This window comes from Chinchilla lanigera, unplaced genomic scaffold (genome assembly GCF_000276665.1).
Source record: "Chinchilla lanigera isolate Chin_1 unplaced genomic scaffold, ChiLan1.0 scaffold00020, whole genome shotgun sequence".
Taxonomy (NCBI): Eukaryota; Metazoa; Chordata; class Mammalia; order Rodentia; family Chinchillidae; genus Chinchilla; species Chinchilla lanigera.
This window is the reverse complement of record NW_004955421.1, coordinates 15,377,744-15,398,456: the sequence shown is the minus strand read 5'-3', so window position 1 is coordinate 15,398,456 and position 20,713 is coordinate 15,377,744. Positions and strand designations below refer to the sequence as shown.

At 38.3% G+C, this 20,713-nt stretch overlaps 1 protein-coding gene across 2 annotated transcripts in view; it reads right to left on the bottom strand.

The window, feature by feature from the left end:
- The window catches only part of Shq1 (SHQ1, H/ACA ribonucleoprotein assembly factor), a 97,148-nt gene that overhangs the window by 57,078 nt on the left and 19,357 nt on the right, over positions 1 to 20,713 (bottom strand). For both annotated transcript variants that reach the window (XM_005383768.2, XM_005383769.2), the window contains exons 6-8: positions 18,680 to 18,807; positions 3,274 to 3,428; positions 1,358 to 1,411 (exon numbers count right to left, since the gene is read on the bottom strand). In XM_005383768.2, the coding sequence (XP_005383825.1) occupies positions 1,358 to 1,411; positions 3,274 to 3,428; positions 18,680 to 18,807 (337 nt within the window). The remainder of the gene's footprint in view (positions 1 to 1,357; positions 1,412 to 3,273; positions 3,429 to 18,679; positions 18,808 to 20,713) is intronic.

Here is a 20,713-nt window from a genome sequence, read left to right as displayed (position 1 = left end):
CTATGCCACTGAGCTATATCCCTCGTCAAGTATACTAAGTATCTGACAAAGACTATTTTGTATCTAAACAGAATTATGAGCTTCAAAAAAATTCTAGCAAAACCTAAATACTTATAGAAATTTAACATAGCCATTAATGTTTGACAATCCTAAATTATTTTAAAATCATAAAAATTTCAAAGTAAAATTATAAACAGCCAAGTTTTCAAGTAGATTTTAATAACTACAACATGATCTAGTCACCAACTACTTTCAACATAATAATTGGTACAAATGCGACAAAAATTCTATTTTGCCTGTTTTATGCTGAACGTGGCCACAGGTGGAGCGCAAGTGAAGACGGGAGAGAAACCCTCCTCAGGCGCAACACAAATGCACACCACCTGGAGACCCAGCTTCTGACTCTGCCGGGCTGCAGGGACCAAGCTTCTGTCTTTCCAACAAGCTCCCAGCTAAGGCTGCTGCCCCAGGGCGCACTCTTAGGGGTAAGACTTTCTCATGAAGAAACTGTCTCAGGACCTGTTCACAGCCTTCCTCCTCACGGAACAAAATGATGCCATGAAATAACCTTGACGCTTTACAACTTAAAATACTAACTGTTATAACTTGATGCTATCATTATCAGTTATTCTATCTTTAATTACTATTTTGATGTACAACAGTTTGTTCAAAACTAGAAAATTTAAAGATGTCATCCTTTGATATTTTTGTTGAGACCCGTACAACTATTTTCTGGAAAACAGATATAAAAATAATCACTATATTTAAAAAGGTATCATCTCTAACCGTACCATTTACAGGGTAAGTTACTAAAGCTATCTGATTGAAGTTTCCTCATCTGTAAATCAGCAATGCTCACCTCCAGACTTGGGAAAAGCAGGTGAAGTTATGGATACAAAACGCTCAGCACAGGCCCTGGTGGCCCACTGTCACCTAGACTTGTCTCCCGTCCTTGAGCTCTGAGCCCCAGTATCTGCCAATTTACAAATACACCTCCAAGTCTACCCCACACTCTCCAACAAAATATGTCTGCATTTTTCTTCTAAAGTGTATTTCCTGGGCCAGGGATATACCTCAGTGGCACAAGTGCCTGCCTGCAAGCACAATGTCCTAAGTTCGATACCCAGTACCAAAAAAAAAAAAAGTGTATTTCCTTCCCCCATTTACCAAAATACTTACTTACCTGGCTTCATTATCATAAGTTCATTGGAGACAAAAACAAAGCTTCTATGTAACAAAGCTACCACTTTTTAAAAAAATCAAAGCATTGCTTCAATTATCCAAAATGAAGCAATGACAACAGAAAACTAACTTTTTGAACAACAAAAACCAAAGCAATTGCAACTGGAAATCTTACCTCAAACCAGGACAGTGTTGGACTCAGTTTTCTGATACTCCACGCAGACTCAACCTGTTTTGTAGAAAAGAGTATCATCATCTTTAGAGGTAAAGTCATTTGAAAATAAAACGCAGGTATCTACCTAAAGTAGTCTAAGTAGTACTAATATGTACAAGCATTAAGAAGTATTTATGACTGTAGAAAAAGAATTATTTTTACTGATCTACACCCTACATGAGAGAAATTCCTGTTTACTTGGGATTTCATAAAATAAAAATTTCCTACTGATAAGAATATCAGAAGACAAAAGCAAGTAAGCACTGGCTTTGAAACTAAAAATAAAGCGAAATGATGCTCAATTTTTGTCCCTTTCCACTGTTACTTACTATTCAAGAAGTGCCTAGGGACTTTAAAAACTGCTTAAGAATTTGGACTTTCAGAGAATACCTGTGAGACTGACATCCTAGAGAAATTCTCAAAGGTGAAACAATCTCAAACATGCAAAGTGAGGGGGTGGGAATTTAGCTCAGCCGCAAAGCACCTGCCTGGCAAGCGCAAGGTCGTGAGTTCAATTCCTGGTACCGGAAGAAAAATAAGCAAACAACAACAACAAAAAAAAAACATGCAAAGTGAAGAATAAAAAATGCTAAATTTTGTCAGGTACACCCCCACAAACGCAATAATATGCCGATGCACTTTTCTGTCAAAGAAAACATGTTATCCAACTATAGTGTCTTCACAAAATGAATGAAAACAAAGTATTTTCAGGTTACTACATCCTTGATACCCTCAATAACACTCATTTTAGAGCCAAAGGCAAACCTCAAGCATCACTTTATAGAAATTTTCGGAATCAAAAAAAAAAAGAAATTTTCAGAATCATGACAATAAAAAAATGGCACAAATCAAATTCTGATTCTAATATTACGCTAGTGCTAGCATGCTGAACGAAAAAAGATTAAACAGCAAGGTCATAACCCGGCATAAATACACACACATGTACACATACATGCACACTAAAAGAAGACTGGAAAGAGATGTATCACCTTCTAGCAGCAGTTATTTTGAATACTGAAACTACAGGACATTTTAATTATTTTCCTCATGTGTGTATTTTCCTTTACAATGATATAAATTACAGTACTTCTGCAGTTCAACCACAGGGAAGCATATGCCAAAGTGAAAGCTCTTTGAGTGCACAATTATAAACAGCTGCAGGGCCGTACTAATAAGAAAGACTTTTTTCCAGTCTTCTGTAACATACCATCAGTCATCCAGGTGAGAAAGAAGTTTAACTCTTTATTTGAAAAATCAAGTATGATTTAAAAGATACAATAAAGCCTATATTATGTTTAGAAGATCATTTAAGAAGTAATTTATTTCACAGAAAGATTTAGCGTTGTAAGTCTTTTTAACAGCAAAAAAGTTTTTAAAAATCTGATTTACACAGTTTTTTAATAGCATACATCCTGTATGAATAGAGAGACACGTGCAGTTAAATTCTATGATTCCTTTTCTCTGGGTAAAACACTGCAATTTGCACGTGATGATCAGTGGCTTGGAGAGAGAATACAAATGCACATAGCAGTGGACACCCTTGCCAACATTAGGTGTCACGTGACACAGCCTGCTATGGCCTAAAAAAGAGATGAGAGCTCAGGCAGGCCTCTCTGTCCTCAGCTTTCCTTCCTTAAACACCGCTGCTCTGATATTTGGTAGTGACAAATGCCAAGAGACAAGAGGAGAAGACCACGTAAGCGCAGTGTTTATACACCGGGTGCCACCACCACCCCTCCACCCCAGCCGCCTCTTTCCGGGTCATCCACAGAGTAACGAATCCCAACAGCTTCTGCTCTGGACAGGAGAGCTGACACTGTCACGCAGTGTCACTAGCGCGGTGGTCTCCCCGGACACACAGGCACACTTGCACTTACATTCCTCTCTCCCTCAGTGACACGGATTTCATAGCAGTAGGCCAGAAGGATATCAATTAAACTGTAGTACACTTGACGATGAGCTTTCTTGTCCAACAGGTAAGATTTATTGACAAATTTTCGCAGCTGATATTTCTCTTCCTCAGAAAAAGACACTAGAAGAAAATGCATTTAAAATTTAAGTGTCCCACTCAGTTTTGTAAAGCTGCCAAAGCAGAAGACTTGCCAAAGTTAGAATTCTGCATATAGAAACTAAAATAGAAGTTATTTCTATTTAACTCGTATATATAATTTAAAAGTAGATATACAATTTAAAAAGTAGATTTTACAACTTTAGTAAGGGTAATGCTTCTGTTCAAATCCTAGTGGGACCAAAGGAGACATTCCTAAACAACAGTTATTCTTCATTTTTGCACCACCCCCTTACGCTACACTGCTCTGTAGTTAAGGTTTTTAAACGCCACAGTTACTGCCTTTAAAATAAAGATAATAAATACATTCTGACAGCAGGAATCCCAAATAAAGCTCTAGGAAAATACTATCCACTTTCAAAGTTCTATATAAAGGTACAGGGACATTCCCATATATTAATCAGTATTAAGGGTAAAATATTTATTATTCTTTACCCATATGAAGTTTCACATAACTGTACAAATGTGACTATATCACACATAGCAGACTTATGAGAAAAGAATGTTCCTTTTCAACATGGTTTCTCTGCAGCTTTTTCATCGCTTACTTTGCACCCTTCGTCTTCATCAACAGACTCCCCACACGGAAGATCTAGTACGGGTCACTTCACAGTTTCTCCGTACCCACGTGTGACCACACAGGGTCACACAAATGCACACACCTCTCACTCAGCACTACCTCCGGCACACGCCTAAGGCAACTGGTCGGGGCTGATTTTCTGTAATGCATCAAGCTCTATCCAACCACGCCCCCTACTGATGGACATTCACTTCACTTCCACTTTTCTGCTGCTGCTAATAGTGCTGCAAAAATGTCCTTGCCATATGTCCTTGGATATTGGAAGCTTTATTGCTACAAAAGATTCCCAAGAGTGGATTTATTGGCTCAAAAGTCTATCTGGTTTTCTAAATACTTTATTTAAAGGCTACAATAACTCTCCTTTCTAATAGTCAGGGATAGAAGCTCCCTTTTCTAAACACACCTCCCACCCTGCCTGGTACTAAATGTAATAGCTGCTTCTCCCCCTCTACTTTCCAGCTTTGTGGATTTAAAGTGACTGATAAAAAAGATTCTAAAATGACCATCAAGCAGTCACGTTACTACACGGGATGCACCTCACGACTTGCTTCTGTCCAGATGAATATGGCATCAGGGACATGACAGTCACTGCCACCACTGTCGGGCGAGAGTCAGTGCCTCACCCCAGTCTTGAATAAGTAAGATGCCACGTGGCGAGGCGGCCTGAGAAGGCTGCGTGGAAGCACCTGTGGAGAACTCTGAACTCTGCTGCTGGCCCCCACTGCCAGCCAGCCACAAAGCAGGGGCCTCAGTTCTACAGCATCAAGGAACGAAATTTCGCCAACAATTATGTAAGTCTGAAGGAGGCCCGTGAGCTCCAGAAAGGAGTGCAATCGCCAACACTTATTTTTTACACACAACAAAAATTCGGCTGCAGCCTTCTAAGACCCTACGCAGAGGACTCAGAGCCAGGCCTGACGCCGACACAAGGGAACTGTGAGATCACGAAGGTAAGTTGTGTTAATTTTTTATAGTGTCTCTCGCTGCTGCACTCAGCATTATTTCACGTGTCTGCTGGCATTCTGGATTTGCTTTTCTGAGAATCAGCTACTGGAATGTGTTCTGTCCATTTTTTTCTACTGGTGACTTGTCAAATTTTTAAGAACTGTTGGTATACTAGAAATAGAAATCCTAACCACCCCTCTAACTCCATTCTAGGGACACTGATTTTGTTCATGGTAATTTTCACCATTGAAATCTTTGTTATGTTGAGAAGTAAATCCATCTTTTTTTTAATAGATTCTGGACTAAGAGCTTTGGCTAATGTTTCTCTCCCCTGAATTAGACACGAAGTCTCTTTAAGATTTATTGTTTCAATTCCTGTTTAAAACCTTCATCCACCTGGAAGCTACTTTTTCATGTTTTAAGATTTCATTTATTCTGGCTGCACAGTTAACTGGGCCACCACAGTTTTTCAGTAATCCACTGAATTACCAACTCTTTCAAATAGGCCTGTCGCTTTACCTGCCCAGAATTACTTCAGCGTTTTGGTTTTTGTCACTGTGGTAAACACGGTACTTGGTACCATTTCCTTCACTCAGAGCTTCTTGACAAAACAAAAAAGCATTTATTTGTTTACTTATTTATTTAGTGATATTGGGGACTGAACCCAAGGCTTCATGCACACAAGGTAAGCTTTCTACTACTGAGCTATATCCCCAGCCCTTGTTTTATTTTTGAAACAGGGTCTAAGTTGCCAAGGCTGGCCTTGAACTTGGGACCCTGAGTAGGTGGAAATATAGGTGTGCCTCACCAATAACCGGTTATTTCTCTTTATGTACCAGCCATTTTACCAATACGGGATACTTAGTCCAAAACAACAAGCTGAGGGGCTGGGGATTTAGCTCAGCGGCAAAAGCGCCTGCCTGGCAAGCGCAAGGTCGTGAGTTCGGTTCCCGGTACCGGAGAAAAACCAAAAAAAAAAAAAAAACAAAACAACAAGCTGAAATACGCACAAGTGGTATACTTATTAAGTGCAAACTTACTCTGTTTGTTTACAGAAAGGGATGTATAAGCTCATAGTTCCTAAGTTTCCCTTGATTCCTAAAATGTAGGCAAACTATCATAAAGTAGTCTCTTACACCAAGTCTTCCTATAGTTAGAGATAAAATACAACAGCCGGGCATGCTGACAATGCCTGTAATCCTAGCACTTGGGAGGCTGAGGCTGGAGGATCACTGTGAGTTTGAGGCCAGCCTGGGCTACATAAGCGAGTCTTGCATTATCCAGCAAGACCCTGTCTCAGAAAAAAAAAAAAAAAAAAAAAATCATATAACATGCTATTCTATTCAGTTGTGTACCTTTCTCACATTGACAAAACATAAGTATTACGAGATCCTCATACATCTTGGTGTCCATAAACCTAGAGCAAGATTTGTAGAAAAAGTAACAGCTAAAAACATGAATAGCTCAGTTCCCAGCTATTATAAGTAAAACATTGTACAGCATTTGTCTATGAGCAATTTTTAAAGAAACCTAAGCATCCACACATATAGATATGGCTACTAAACGGTGTTACTAATCTCTCACCTTGCAAAGTAATTTGTAATTTTCCTTCCAGCCCCTATCACACACGCACTTAAATTCACTTAAAAATTTTTCAACCCAGTTGAAGAAGTGCATGCTGTTTCCATTTCTGGTGTTTCATGTCAAAATAATGATTCTAAATCATTTTCTCCACGTTTTAGAATCATGAATTATATTCAGATAAACATAAGTTAACCTGCTGGAACAGAGACCCACACACACATAACACCCAAGAGGCAGTGGTTTAGATGAGACAGAAGTTAGTCTCTCTCATGCTGCTCCCTCAGTAAATGATTCAGGTCTGGGTGGCATCAGCTTCCCCATCGTACGACTTCCATCTATGGGTCCAAGATAGGTCTGTGAGGTTTTTATCATTTTCTAGCAAAAAAGAAAAAAACAAGAGGAGGATGGCAAGCTCCTAGTTCCTTGGAACTTACTGCAGGAAACGTACACACCACTTCTACTCACTTCCCATCAGTCAGGGCTCAGGCACAAGACCACTGCCAGTTGCAAGGAGGGAAAGGAATTACAGTCACTGGCTCATCGGTCACTTACTCAGCTGTAACCCAAGGAGGCCTTAGCTAAAAGGAAGGAAGACCATGCAAAAACACCTGGCTCCCTCTGCTACCACTTTGGTGGTGAAGAACTGTTCAAATGCCTTTTCAATATTCCCAAACCATTCTCTGAGTCCAAGGCTAACTGCCTCATCCTTTTCTATCTCTGCTCAGCAAGACTTCCTTTCTGCTCATCACAACTTGGCAAGAGCCAGAAGATAATCTGATCAAACACAAACACTGGACCCATGCATTGGTCCAGGTGTCCCTCAAAAGCCCTCCTGAAAAGGCTTGGTCTCTTTTCCCTAGCACTATTAGGAGTAGGAGGAAACTGTAAAAGCTAGAATTTAATGCGAGGTCTTTATTAGAGGTGTGCCCTTGAAGAGGATGGTGGGAATCCAGCCCCTTCCTGTCAGACTTTCACATACTGGCCATGGTGGAATGGATGGTTTTTCCATGCACTTCTGCTATAATTTGCTGCCACCTCACCACACAGACTCAAAAGCAACAGGCTCGATGGATCATGGGCTAAAATCAGGTATTTTGTTACAATAATGGAAACTGACTAATACAGCCCTAGTCATAATTTTCTTTTTTTTTTTGTTTTTTTTCCAGTACCAGGAATTGAACTCACGACCTTGAGCTTGCCAGGTAGGCGCTGTGCCGCTGAGCTAAATCCCCAGCCCCCTAGTCATAATTTTCTAAACTTCTGTTCTTAACCCTTAAATCTAACATGCTTTTTTTTATATATAATTAAAGTCTTCCAGTTCCACTGGTTTTGCGGCCTATCCTTGGTGAGAACGGGAGGTTCTGAAATACACTTATTTTAAATTGCTACAAGCAATATTTTATACTTATTAAAATAATTAGTGCCAAACACACACACACACACACACACACACACACACACGGAGTATTTTATTTTGCTTTGTTTTGGTAGTGCTGGGGATTGAACCCAGGCCTTCATGTGTGCTAGGCATATGCTTTTACCACTGAGCTATACATACAGCTCCAGGTTTTGAAATAGGTTTACCTACTTATTTTCAACCACATAAGCAATCTAACGTAAAAAAAAAAAAAAAAGGATATAGCTGTATATTGCTTATGTAATGGATAAATAATTTCTAAAATGTATTTAATTTCTTGACAAGTAAGATAAAGATTTGTGTATTTTTTTAACTTAATAATACGGGTAAGTGCCAATGAAGCATTCTACAAAGACCAATGTTTAAAAATGAAATAACGACAGATCAACTGGGTGTTGACTGCCTCATTAAAGAGCTAATCTAAAGATTCTTTAATTCAAATAGAAGCTCTTGGTTTACTTCAAGTGATTCAATTTTTAAAAACTGCATTAAGGAAAATACTGCATGAAGAAAGAACACCTAAGGAAGTATTTTAATGCCCCCTGCATTTAGCAACAAGATTGGAAGAAGTATTCCCCTAAGCATAGTTTTTCAGACATTCATTAATTTACCTTACAGAACAGTGCCAGGTGTTTGTGATAATATTATCTCACTAGAGAAAAGCCTTTATACCCTAGCTGACTAATAAAGAGCTCTGCTTCCCCATAATTCTAAACTCAAAGTAAGTGTGCCCAGAATAGTTTAACAACACAGCAACTCTTTTTTTTTTTGGTCTTTTTGAGACACAGTCTCACTAAGCAGTTCAGGCTGGCAGCACTTTGTAGCCCAGGCTGGTCTCAAAGTCGCAATGATCCTCCTACCTCAGCCTCCCAAGTGGTGGCATTACAGGCACGTGCCACCATGCCTAGCAACACATCAATTCTTCTCTGTGTTTTTGCCTTCACTCTTATGTAATCATACCTGCGTATGTTTAACAACTTGAAAAAGTCAACCTGCGTACTGTAGGTTCTGATGTTACATTCCTCCCCATGCAAGGATGCCCACAAATTACACTCACTTTAAGTGACTGTATAACATAAGGACAGCCTACTTGACTGTACTTTGCTGAATTCTTGGATGCTAGGTGTTTCTAGGTTTTCCTTAACATACCAATTGTATTAGTCACTTTCCTGCTTTTGAGCATCCACAGATTAAAGAGGGAGAGGTTTATTTCAGCTCACAAAATACCCAACACCTACAACTTCAAGGAGGAAGCTTATTTTAGTGCAGTCTAGGGCTGGAGCGCACCAAGGCAAAAATAGCGTGGTGGAGGAAAGCCACTCACACCATGGCAGCCAGGAAGCCGAGAATGGAGGCGCCAGGGACAAGAACACCCCCTTCCTACTTATGCCCTCCGTGACGCACCCCCAGGCCTAACCGCCAAATCTGAGACATTGGCAGGGTATTTGAGATCTAAATCATAACACAATCAACTTCTTCTGAGTATTTTTAAGTTCCATGTTGGCTTACTTAGCGAATTAATAATACATAAATACATTCACAATCTGAAATTCAAGTAAAGAAACTACAGAGGATAAATAACAACAAACCAGGAATCACTAGAGAAATAAAACCTAAGCTCCCTAAGGCCGTTTCTAGTAGCACTGCGCATCACATCACCCAAAGAGGAGCTTGGGGAGGTGTGCACACAACAGCAGCAGCAGTACTGGGAATACCTACAGCTGCAGTGCCAACAGTCCCTGGATGACTGCCACCATGAGTAACATCCTCAAGCATCTGTATGACTTAGCTACACTACAGGGCAGTTTTGCTTCATAGTTCACAACATTTCAGTTAATTATACTTCTAAAAATAATCTATAACGAAACAAAAACTAGCTAAGAGCTCAACGTATTTGAGGAGGAAACCAGTGCCCTAGTATTTTGAAGGAAATATCCCAGGACCACCCCCCAACTCTAACAATCCACTGACAGGTCCGGGGTCTGCGAAGGAACTTCCATCAAAATTGAAAGATGTCGATGAGGTGGATGTTTCTTCTCCCCAACTTTTCCTAGTTTTGTTACTTTTAAATCTTCCCTTCCTCTCTAAATCCCCCTCCCAACACCCCTGCTAGCCTGGCCAACAATTCACTCATCCACCATCTGACTCCTCTCAGAGTAAAGCCTATCAGTCCATCACACAGTACAGCTACTGGAAGCAGACCGAGAGAGCCAGAAGAAACTGTGCTACACCCAAACCTTCAGCCTAAACGGGCAGCCGCACAGCGCTAAGTTTTCAAAGCCAACACTGACAGTTATCTCTACCAACGCTGACGGGCTTGCTGGTGCCAAACAGGATGTCCCCGCTAGGAAGTTCACCGACTATAAATGTTATGTGGTATCATAACAAGCAATTATGTGCCAAGGCTCTTGGGCTAAGACTAACCACTGACATTCCCATGGGAAGTGTGGTGAGTCCACCCTCATGAAGCTAGTGCTCTGCAGAAGCGTGTCCTTTAACACTGCCATTCACAAGCCTATGGGGAGGAGAATCTGGGTCACTGCAAAGCTCGGGACATTCATAAAAGGCTCCTGGCTATAACTCAGGACTGTGAGGAATATGACAACAATCAAAACGCAAGCAAAGACCACAACAAAGTTTACTGCCAAAAGCTTATCTGAAATTTGAAATGACGCAGGTGAATATTTTATGACAAAGCATGAATTAAAGATGTACCTTTCACCTGCACTGTTCAAGAGGCAACATCTCACTGCCTTGACGTTAGGAGGATGAGAGAGACAGAGGACCACGAGGCTGGGGGGTGTATCGTGGACCCTGGGTAAACAGAGAACTTCAAGGCGTGTTTCTTGATTAATTTCTTTTCTTCCATATTTTATCCTTCCTGGTTGAACATACTTTAATTTATTCCTCCAATTCTGAGCATCTCAAACATTTAAATAAGAAAAAAAAATGACCCAAAAATCTTAACAGAAGAACTTTCCATTAAAGCTTTGTAAAAATGTTTAAAAATGATCATTTCACACAGAAGCCATTCAATACCCAGCTCTTACCACTGATTTTACTCTAGTAATAATTTCCAACATTCACAATACACGAAGGATTTCACACACACCGCCTCATTCCATCCTTATGCTAACTCTGAGGTATGTGTAGGACTTCTAGACCCCCAGATTTGCAAGATCACATACATCATTAGTGTGTGATGGAGCCCAACATTTAGCTTACATTCCTTACAGTTGGCATATTAGAGAAAGTTATTTCTGATCAATACAGCTCAAGTTCATCCACCTTACATCACATGCCCTTGCTGTTTTTAAAGGTGCTTTTAGAATGAATCACCACAACGGCTTAGCAGACTATGAATCTGCCCGAAGCACAGCTTGGTGACAAGCCGTGGGTCAGATGAAAGGTCAGCAGAGCCAGCAGTTAAAAGGATGGACCACTGGCTTAATCTCCTGTTAAAATTACAGAGAAAAGTAACTCAAAGCACTGCTGACACAGAAAACTGGACCCAGAACAAGGTCTCATTTATCAAAGGAGAGTGAGTTAGAATTTAAAGCAAAGGTAATGCCTTTTTTGATTTTGGGGGGCAACTAGCTCACCCTGGTGGACAGAAAACTCAACTACATGACTACCAATTTCCTCCCATTCTACCTCATAATGTACAAAAGCTGGAGAAACAGATTCAGACTACTTGATATCCTTCATGATTTGAGTTTACACAAACTTTCTGAGGTCCACATGTCACACAGAGTTAATTACACAGATTGTGTCAGTAATTCCTCACCTAACAATTTGCTAATGTTATGTGGGAACTTTCTGAAGTCTTCTTAAAAATAAACCCAGAGTTTGCTGAAAATGATAAATGTATAAAGAGTTTCTACTATGCAATGGAGCCAATTATCTATTTCCTATAAAATTACAGTAGCAATTTTTGATCATTTTGACTCCTCTCAGAGTAAAGCCTTTCTGTCCATCACACAGTACAGTTACTGGAAGCAGACCGAGAGAGCCAGAAGAAACTGTGCTACATCCAAACATTCAGCCTAAATGGGCAGCCGCACAGAGGCTCGTTTAACAAATTACCTAACGGTTAACAAAACTTAACCATAAAAATATTTACTGCAATATTTATTTTTCCACAAATATTTACTTACTATCTATTAAGTAACAAGCTCTTCTGAAAAAAGGAGCAGCTAACAGGCAAACTCTACTGCTATGCAGAGGGAAAAAAAACACTGATGTTACAGAGACCCCGGAGTTACTTCACGTGGTGTGATCAAAGGGCCACTACAGGTTTCCAATAGCAGAGAACTGTGAATGACCCAAAAGTTCACCAACAGTAAACAGCCCACATGCCCATCAATCTTAAACTGAAAAAACCAAGAATGGATTCAATGTGAATCTCTGTGTATAAATTCTTCAAGCAAATATTTAGATGTATATACATGTTTTAAAAGTGTCCCAGGCTGGGAGTGTAGCTCAGCAGCAGAGGGCATGTTTATCATGCATAAAGCCCTGGTTTTGATCCTGAGTGTGTGCACACACACATCCTCAGGTGTGCATGCACATACACAGAGCTAGGGACATAGCTCAGTGGTACAGTACTTGCTTACCATGTATCCTCAGCACTGCAAACAAAAATAAAATCTTTTATAACCAAGTGAGGCATATAAAATTCCAATTAGCCATAACTAAAATAAATCTACACCCTCACATATAATAATCAAGATACCAGAATTTCAGCAAAAGAACAGAATATTAAAAGCTGTTAGAGAAAAAAAAAACAGATCACCTATAAAGGAAAGCCTATCAGAATCATGGCAGATTTCTCAACACAAACCATCAAGTCAAGAAGAGCTTGGAGTGAAGTATTTCAGGTCCTGAAAGCAAACAACTTCCAACCCAGATTGATGTACCTTGTAAAACTATCCTTCAAAATTAATAGAAAAATAAAATATTTCCACAACAAAGGACAACTGAAGAAATTCACGAGCACCAAACCAACCCTACAAAGAGTACTAGAAGATATTCGAGAAAGAGATTAAAATGACCACAATTTCAAGAACAATAATAGAAAGGAACCACCAGGCAGAGCAAGCAATTAAATAGAGGGAAAAATTAGGGAACCAACAGCAGGAAAATAACATGGCAAAGATAAGCCAACACATTTCAGTTATAACCATTAATGTAAATGGTCTCAATTCAATCAAAAGAAGCAGACTGGTATAGTGGATCAAGAAACAAAATCCAACAATATGCTGTATACAAGAAACACATTTATCTTTAAGGAAATTCATAGACTGAAAGTCAAAGGATGGAAAACAATACTCCATGTAACAGGAACCCAGAAAAAAGTGCAGGTAGCTATTCTGTTTGCAGACAATGTGAACTTCAAACCAAGAACGATCAAAAAAGATAAAGAAGGTCACTATATACTTGTTAGGGGAAAACTGCAAGAGGAAGAGATAACAATCATAAATATCTACGCACCAAATACAGAAACACCCAACTATATAAGATTAATTTTAACAGATGTGAAAAAATCAAATAAGCTCTAACACAATCATAACAGGGGACTTTAACACCCCACTGTCACAAAGAGATAGATCAACTAGATGAAAAATCAGTGAAGAAATAACAAAACTAAACCGAACTTGGACTTAGTAGACCTTTATGGAGTATTCCACCCAACATCAAAATACGCATTCTTAGCTGCACACAGGACGTTCTCTAAAATATACCATATACTAGCACATAGAACACGCTTAAGTAAATGCAAAGGAACTGAAATTATCCCATGCATATTATCTCACCATACTGCAATGAAATTGGAAATTAATGACAAAAGAAACAGCAAAAATTCCATAAACACATGGAAATTAAATAACATCCTTCTGAACAACCAATGGGTCACAGATGAAATTAAAGAAGAAATTAAACAGTATTTACAATCAAACCAAAGTGCAGACAGAGCTTACCAGAACCTATGGGATGCAATGAAAGCAGTCCTCAGAGGGAAATTTATAGCAGTGAATTCTCACATCAGGAAAACAGAACAAGCACAAATAAACAACCTTGTGCTACACCTCAAGCTGCTAGAAAAAGAAGAGTAAGTCAAGCCCAAAGCCCAAAGAAGGGAGGAAACTATAAAGAACAGAGCAGAAATTAGTACAGTGGAGACTAAGAAAACAATACATAGAATTAATGAAATGCAGAGTTGGTTCTTTGAAAGAATAAATAAAATTGATAAATCCCTTATCAAAAAATGGAAAGAAACAACTCAAACTCCCTGCAATAAGGAAGGAAAAGGATGAAATCACTACAGGTCCTATAGAAATTCAGAAGTTCACCAATACCTACTTGGAAAATCTTTGCTCTCATAGGATGGAAAACACAGAGGAAAAGGACAGATTCCTAGACACACATGAATTACCAAAGCTGAATCAAGAAGATATAAAAATCCTGAATAACTCAGTATCAGCCAATGAAACTAAAAATGTAATAGAAAACTTACCAACAAAAAAAAAAGCCCAGATCCTGATGGATTCACAGCTGAATTCAACCAAAAATTTAGAGATTTAACACCAATTCTTCTCAAACTCTTCAATGAAATTGAAAGAGAAGGAATTCTCTTGAACTCATTCCTGGAGGCAAGTATTACCTTGATACCAAAACCAGAGAAAGTTCCAACCAAAAAAAGAGAACTAAAAGCCAATCTTCCCAGTGAATATAGATGCAACAATTCTTAATACTAGGCAAACAGAATGCAACAAATCATCAAGAGGATTATACATCATCACCAAGGGGGATTCATCCCAGGCATGTAGAGATGGTTTAATATACACAAATCAATTAATGTAATACACCATATCAATAAAGCCAAAGACAAAAATCACATGATCATTTCAATAGGTGCAGAAAAAGCTTCTGCTAAAGTCCAACACTCATTCATGATAAAAACCCTACAGAAAATCAGAATAGATGGTCTTTATCTCAACCTGATAAAAGCGATCTACAACAAATCCACATCACACTAAATGGACAAAAACTGAAAGCTTTCACTCTAACATCAGGAACAAGACAAGGATGTCCACTGTCACCATTCCTATTCAATATAGTTCTGGAAATATTAGCCAGAGCAATGAGCCAAGAGAAAGAAATAAAAGGCATAAGCATAGGAAAGGAAGAAGTGAAATTATCATTATTTGCTGATGACATGACACTATACATAGAAGACCCGAAAAACTCCACCAAAAGACTCATAGACTTAACCAAATTCACTAGCATACTAGATACAAAGTGAACGCTCAAAAGTCAATAGCATTCCTGTATACAAACATCGAACAGACTGAGAGAGAAATTATGGAAACCACATCTTTCATAATATCATCTAAAAAACTGAAATCCTTAGGAATCAATCTAACAAAGGAAGTAAAAGATCTATACAGTGAAAATTACAGTACTCTGAAAAAAGAGATCAAAGAGGATTTCAGAAAATGGAAACATATCCCTTGCTCATGGTTAGGGAGAACCAACATTGTGAAAAGAGCCATACCCCGAAAATTGTTGTATGTATTCAATGCAATCCCAATTAAAGTACCACTGGTATACCTCACATATCTAAAGAAAACATTGCTAGAATTCATCTGGAACCAAAAGAGGCCTAGAATAGCAAAAGCAATCCTGGGCAACAAAGGAAAGACAGGAGGCATCACAATTCCTGACTTGAATTTACACTACAAAGCTACTGTGATAAAATCAGCATGATAGTGGCAAAAGAAGAGACCTGAAGATCAATGGAACAGATTAGAAGATGCAGACACAACTACAAACATACTCAGCCACCTTATCTTTGACAAAGGGGCCAAACATGTTCACTGGAAGAAAGATAGCCTCTTTAATAAACCGTGCTAGAAAAACTGGCTTTCCACATGCCGAAGACTAAAACTAGACCCATGTCTATCACCATGCACTAAACTAAAATCAAAATGGACCAAAGATCTAAATATTAAAACAGAAACACTAAATCTACTAGAAGAGAAAGTATGTAGAATTCTTGAAGACATAGGGGTAGGCAGAGAGTTCATGAACAAAAACCAAACTGCATGGGAAATACTTCAAGGAATCAACACCTGGGATTATCACCTTACTGAAAAGTTTTTGCACATCAAAAGAAATCACCAACAGGGTGGAAAGAAAATCCACAAATTGGGAAAAAATTTTAGCCAACTGTCCCTCAGACAAAGAACTTCTATCTAGAACGTATAAAGAATTAAAAACCTCAGACCCCCAAAATTCAAAGACCCAATACAAAAATGAGCATCTGAGGTGAATACATACTTCTCAGATGAAGAAATAGAAACAGCAAATAATGAAAAAATGTTCAACATCATTTGTCACCTGAGAAATGCAAGTTAAAACAACACTGAGATTCCATCTCACCCCAGAAAGAATGGCTATCATTAAGAAATCAACCAATAACAAATGCTAGAGGGGCAGTGGGGAAAAAGGAACTCTTCTCCACTATTGGTGGGAGTGTAGACTGGCGAAACCGCTGTGGAAATCAGTGTGGAGATTCCTCACAAAACTAGGATTAGAGGTCTCACTTAACCCAGGTATTCCCCTTCTGGGTAGTTCCCCAGAAGAATTTAAAACATCCTACTACAGCAATATATGTGCACCCATGTATATAGCAGCACAATTTGTCACAGCTAAATCTTGGAAACAATCCAAATGCCCATCAACTGAGGAATGAATAAAAGAGATGGTATTTTTATACAACAGAGTATAACTCAACTATAAAAAAGGATAAACTCAAGGCGTTTATAGGTAAGTGGATGCAACTAGAGACCATACTCCTAAGTGAAATAAATCAGACCCACATGTGTAAACATCGTATTGTCTCCCTAGTGTAAGAACCTGAAAGAGTAAATAAAATCCAAAAGGTACAACAGATATTGTGAAAGGGAAGGAAATTGCTGAAAAGGAAAAAACAACTGGGATGAGGGAAAGGAGAAGAAAGAAGGAAAAATAAATAAATTAGATATATATGTATATATAAGGATAGTTGGGATAATTGTACTGCTGATGTCTAATGGTTTACTGAAAGGAACAGTTAATGCTTAAATTTTTTTGACCAATTTTGCATGCTTATATCTGGTAATCTAAACTACTAATTTGAAGACAACAATATGCAATATAACAACCATTGTGAATTCCTACCATCTTTTTTAGTGAAGCTCTGTATTATTTCTAATGTTTTTTATTATTTTTTATTCTCTTTAATGGTTTGATCAATCTTGCTTTCTTATATCTGGCAATCTCAGCAACTTCACTGAAGATACCAATATGTAATATAACAATCACGGTTAATTCCTATCATTTGTTTTGAAACTTTGTATCATTTTTATTGTTTTTGTGTTGCTTTGTTTTTGTCTATGTTGTTGGTACTGTTATTGTTTTTTTAATTCCTTTTAAAATAAAATAAAATAATCTTTTAAAAACCCCAAATTATTAACAATGGTTACTTTTAAGAAGGAGGACTTGGGATAAGAAGAGTCTGTTTCACTTAATATTCTTTAGAATGTGTTTGTGTATGTATTCTTTTCATTTAAACAGTGAAATTTTATTTTTTATTAAATAAACAAAAGTCAAATCACTGCGTTAACACAGGACTTGTATTTCCGATCACGCTGAAATGAGTGTGACTTAAGGCCCCACCCGACACTTAAGGAAGGTGGTAATAGTGCATGTACTCAAAAAAAGACCCTTACTGTAAAATAGGGCCCAGTCATTCCTTGCGGCTCATGAAATCCTCAGGCTTAGTTTTCACTGGGACAAGCTGGCCAACCCATTCTCTGGAAGGCACGGATATGAAGACAGCTTAGTCTCGCTTCTTCATAAAACTGCTTGTAAAAAAACTGGAAAGGCCATATCAAATTCATTCATCAGCGACAGGCAAAGAGAGCTGCTCTTTTCCCACCAACACTGACACTCCAATGTCCTTACCATAGCAGCATGGTCATCCCTCTCAAGAAGATTATTCAACAACTACAAATGCCCTGTGTGTTAGTATCCCTAAATTTACCAAAAATAAATAAATAAAAAATGCTAAAAGGATTCCAATTGTTCTAAAAGAAAGTGTACTTCAAAAGAACAAAAGTGGATACACCCCGAGGCCATAATGTTAAGTGAAATAAATCAGATGCATAAGCTTACGTAATACAAGTAAATAGCAAAAAAAAGATAATGGGAAGCAGGGAGATAGAGCTTTTACAAACAAGGAAGCGGACAAGTGGTGGGAAAGGTGGGGGGAAGAAGAGGGGGATGAAGTAAGAATTGAGACGTGTTATGTACATGCACAAAATCCCTACAACCAATGTGACCACTATATACTGCCAACAACGTGTAGTAGTAAAATATAAAAATTGAAAAAGATCGATTAATACATTATTTCCTAGCCAAATATATATATGTATGTATGTCTATTTTCCAACTCAAAAAGTCAAATAATTTAGTGTTCTTCAGTCGAGGATGAAGAATTTATTTCCAAAAGTAGTGATCCAAATTATATGTTCATGTTGTGAGGCAATTCAAATCATATGCTTAACAATAGGGAAGGCAGTAAACTTGGTACACCATGAGATTTCACAATTAAATAAATGAACCTAATTCTGAGCTTCTTACCTAATACAGCGTGGTTTTCTTGCTCCTGACTATCTTCCAAGGAGGCCATCATTTCAGAATATGTATCATTCCACCAAGGACTGTACTTCAAAAGCTGTTCAACTGCCTCATTTTCAAATAAGTCAGCTCTGAAGCAAAAAACAGTGCATGGGTTTGTTACACCGGATTAGTCTGGCTCTCATTTTTTAAAACTTTATCTTAACTCAGCACATTAACACGAAACATAGAGATTATGAATCAAAGTACAGTTCCAGGAAAGTCTGAGCACTGTTTACTTTCTTTGTGATTACTAATCACCATAAAACAAGAGGCATCATGTAATGAAAGAGGGGTATCCGACATTTGTGATCTCTTTAGATAGAGGGTACATAAAAAACCAGTCTTATCCTGAGGTCCCATCTTATAGTTAGTGGTGTGGAACGAGTGAGTTGACTCTGAACACACACTTAACTGAAACCTAGCACTTGTATGACATTTGCTAGTACCACTGATTTTGCTAAGGTTACAATAAAGGCAAAATCTTGAAAATCCACCACTGGAGAAAAATAAATGACCAGGAAATTCAGGATACTGCATCACCAAAAGGAGCTAAAAAAAGACTACACTAACACAAACACACACACACACACACACACACACACACACACACACACACAGAGACCATTCTTTAGCATGTGTACCACTACTTACATTAAGACAAAAGTTATTTCATTTAGCTATGCTAATCTTCAGAGTTTCTTGATCTTAAACTACTGTAAAAGATAAAAGCATCCTTTGGAAAGAACAGGAAACATGTTTCTCAGTTTCACTCAGTTTTAATTTACTCAAACTATACCTCTCACTCTAGGAGGACAAATACTCAGAAATTTCACTATTTTGTGTTCAAGACTGGAAATTGGTATTCTTGGAAAAAAGCATGAAAAAAGTACAACTCAGGGTGAAAAACTTCATTTGTACCTCCGTTAACTGGAATCTCAGAAACTGGTTGCTTTGACAAGTTGAATTTTCTAGCTGATACTTCTACGACTTTACTTTTTCTTCTTTCACCTGAAATACTGAAATCTTTTTCAAATTAGAAAAATCAAAGATAACTTGCTGGGTTCATTGCTCCAGACACTGCACTAAGTGTTTTGCATCTCTTCTAGCTTCCTGACTTCTCATCCTGCCGCTAGGATTTTTTTTAGAATTATAAAGTGTAAATTTTTTTAAATTTTTGTTTTATTAATACATGTCTGTAGTACATAATGATTACATTCCTCATGAAGAGTCAGCACACGTACATAACACATCTTAATATTTTTCTTCCCCTTCCCCAGGCCTCTCTCCCACCCCGGGCAGTATGATTAAAATCCTCATTTTAATGTATCTTGGCCAAGTCCTGAGATTCACAAAGTGCGGCCTAGATGTGGAACCACTTAAGCCTTATTCCACAAGCCAAGCTCTTCCATTTTATTTTCATATTAACTGATTGGCTGATGCTAGAGATGGAACCCACCACCTCATGCATGCCAGGCAACCACTCTATCACTGAGCTATACCTCCAGCCACTTTTTATTTCACTTTAGATAGGATCTCACTAAATTGCCCAGGCTTAGACCTCCTGTTTCAACCTCCTGGACAGCTAACTGGATTAGAGGCATGTGTCACCACACCCAGCTCCAGAATCCAAGCTCTTTACACAACTATTTCATTTTTATGCATGAGGAAATAAAATACGTACTTTGCAAACAGCTAATACCTTGAAATGGAAATTTTAATATTCATTTTTGTCAGGTATGCAAGGTATACATGACTAGGATAAATTAGTTGCTTTTTAAACTATTGCTATCTCTTTTTCTTAAAGTGAAGGTAAACTCTGAATTGAGTTTCTACTATAGATTCATCCACAAATCAGAGCTTTTTCTAGGAAATGAATTTCAAACAAAATAAGCAATGGAAGTAAATGGCTGAAAAGCTAAAGAAATCATTCACGCAACACGTCTGAACTTTGTACCATGTTCCCAACTCTGTTAGGCCAGAGTGTCACAAAACACA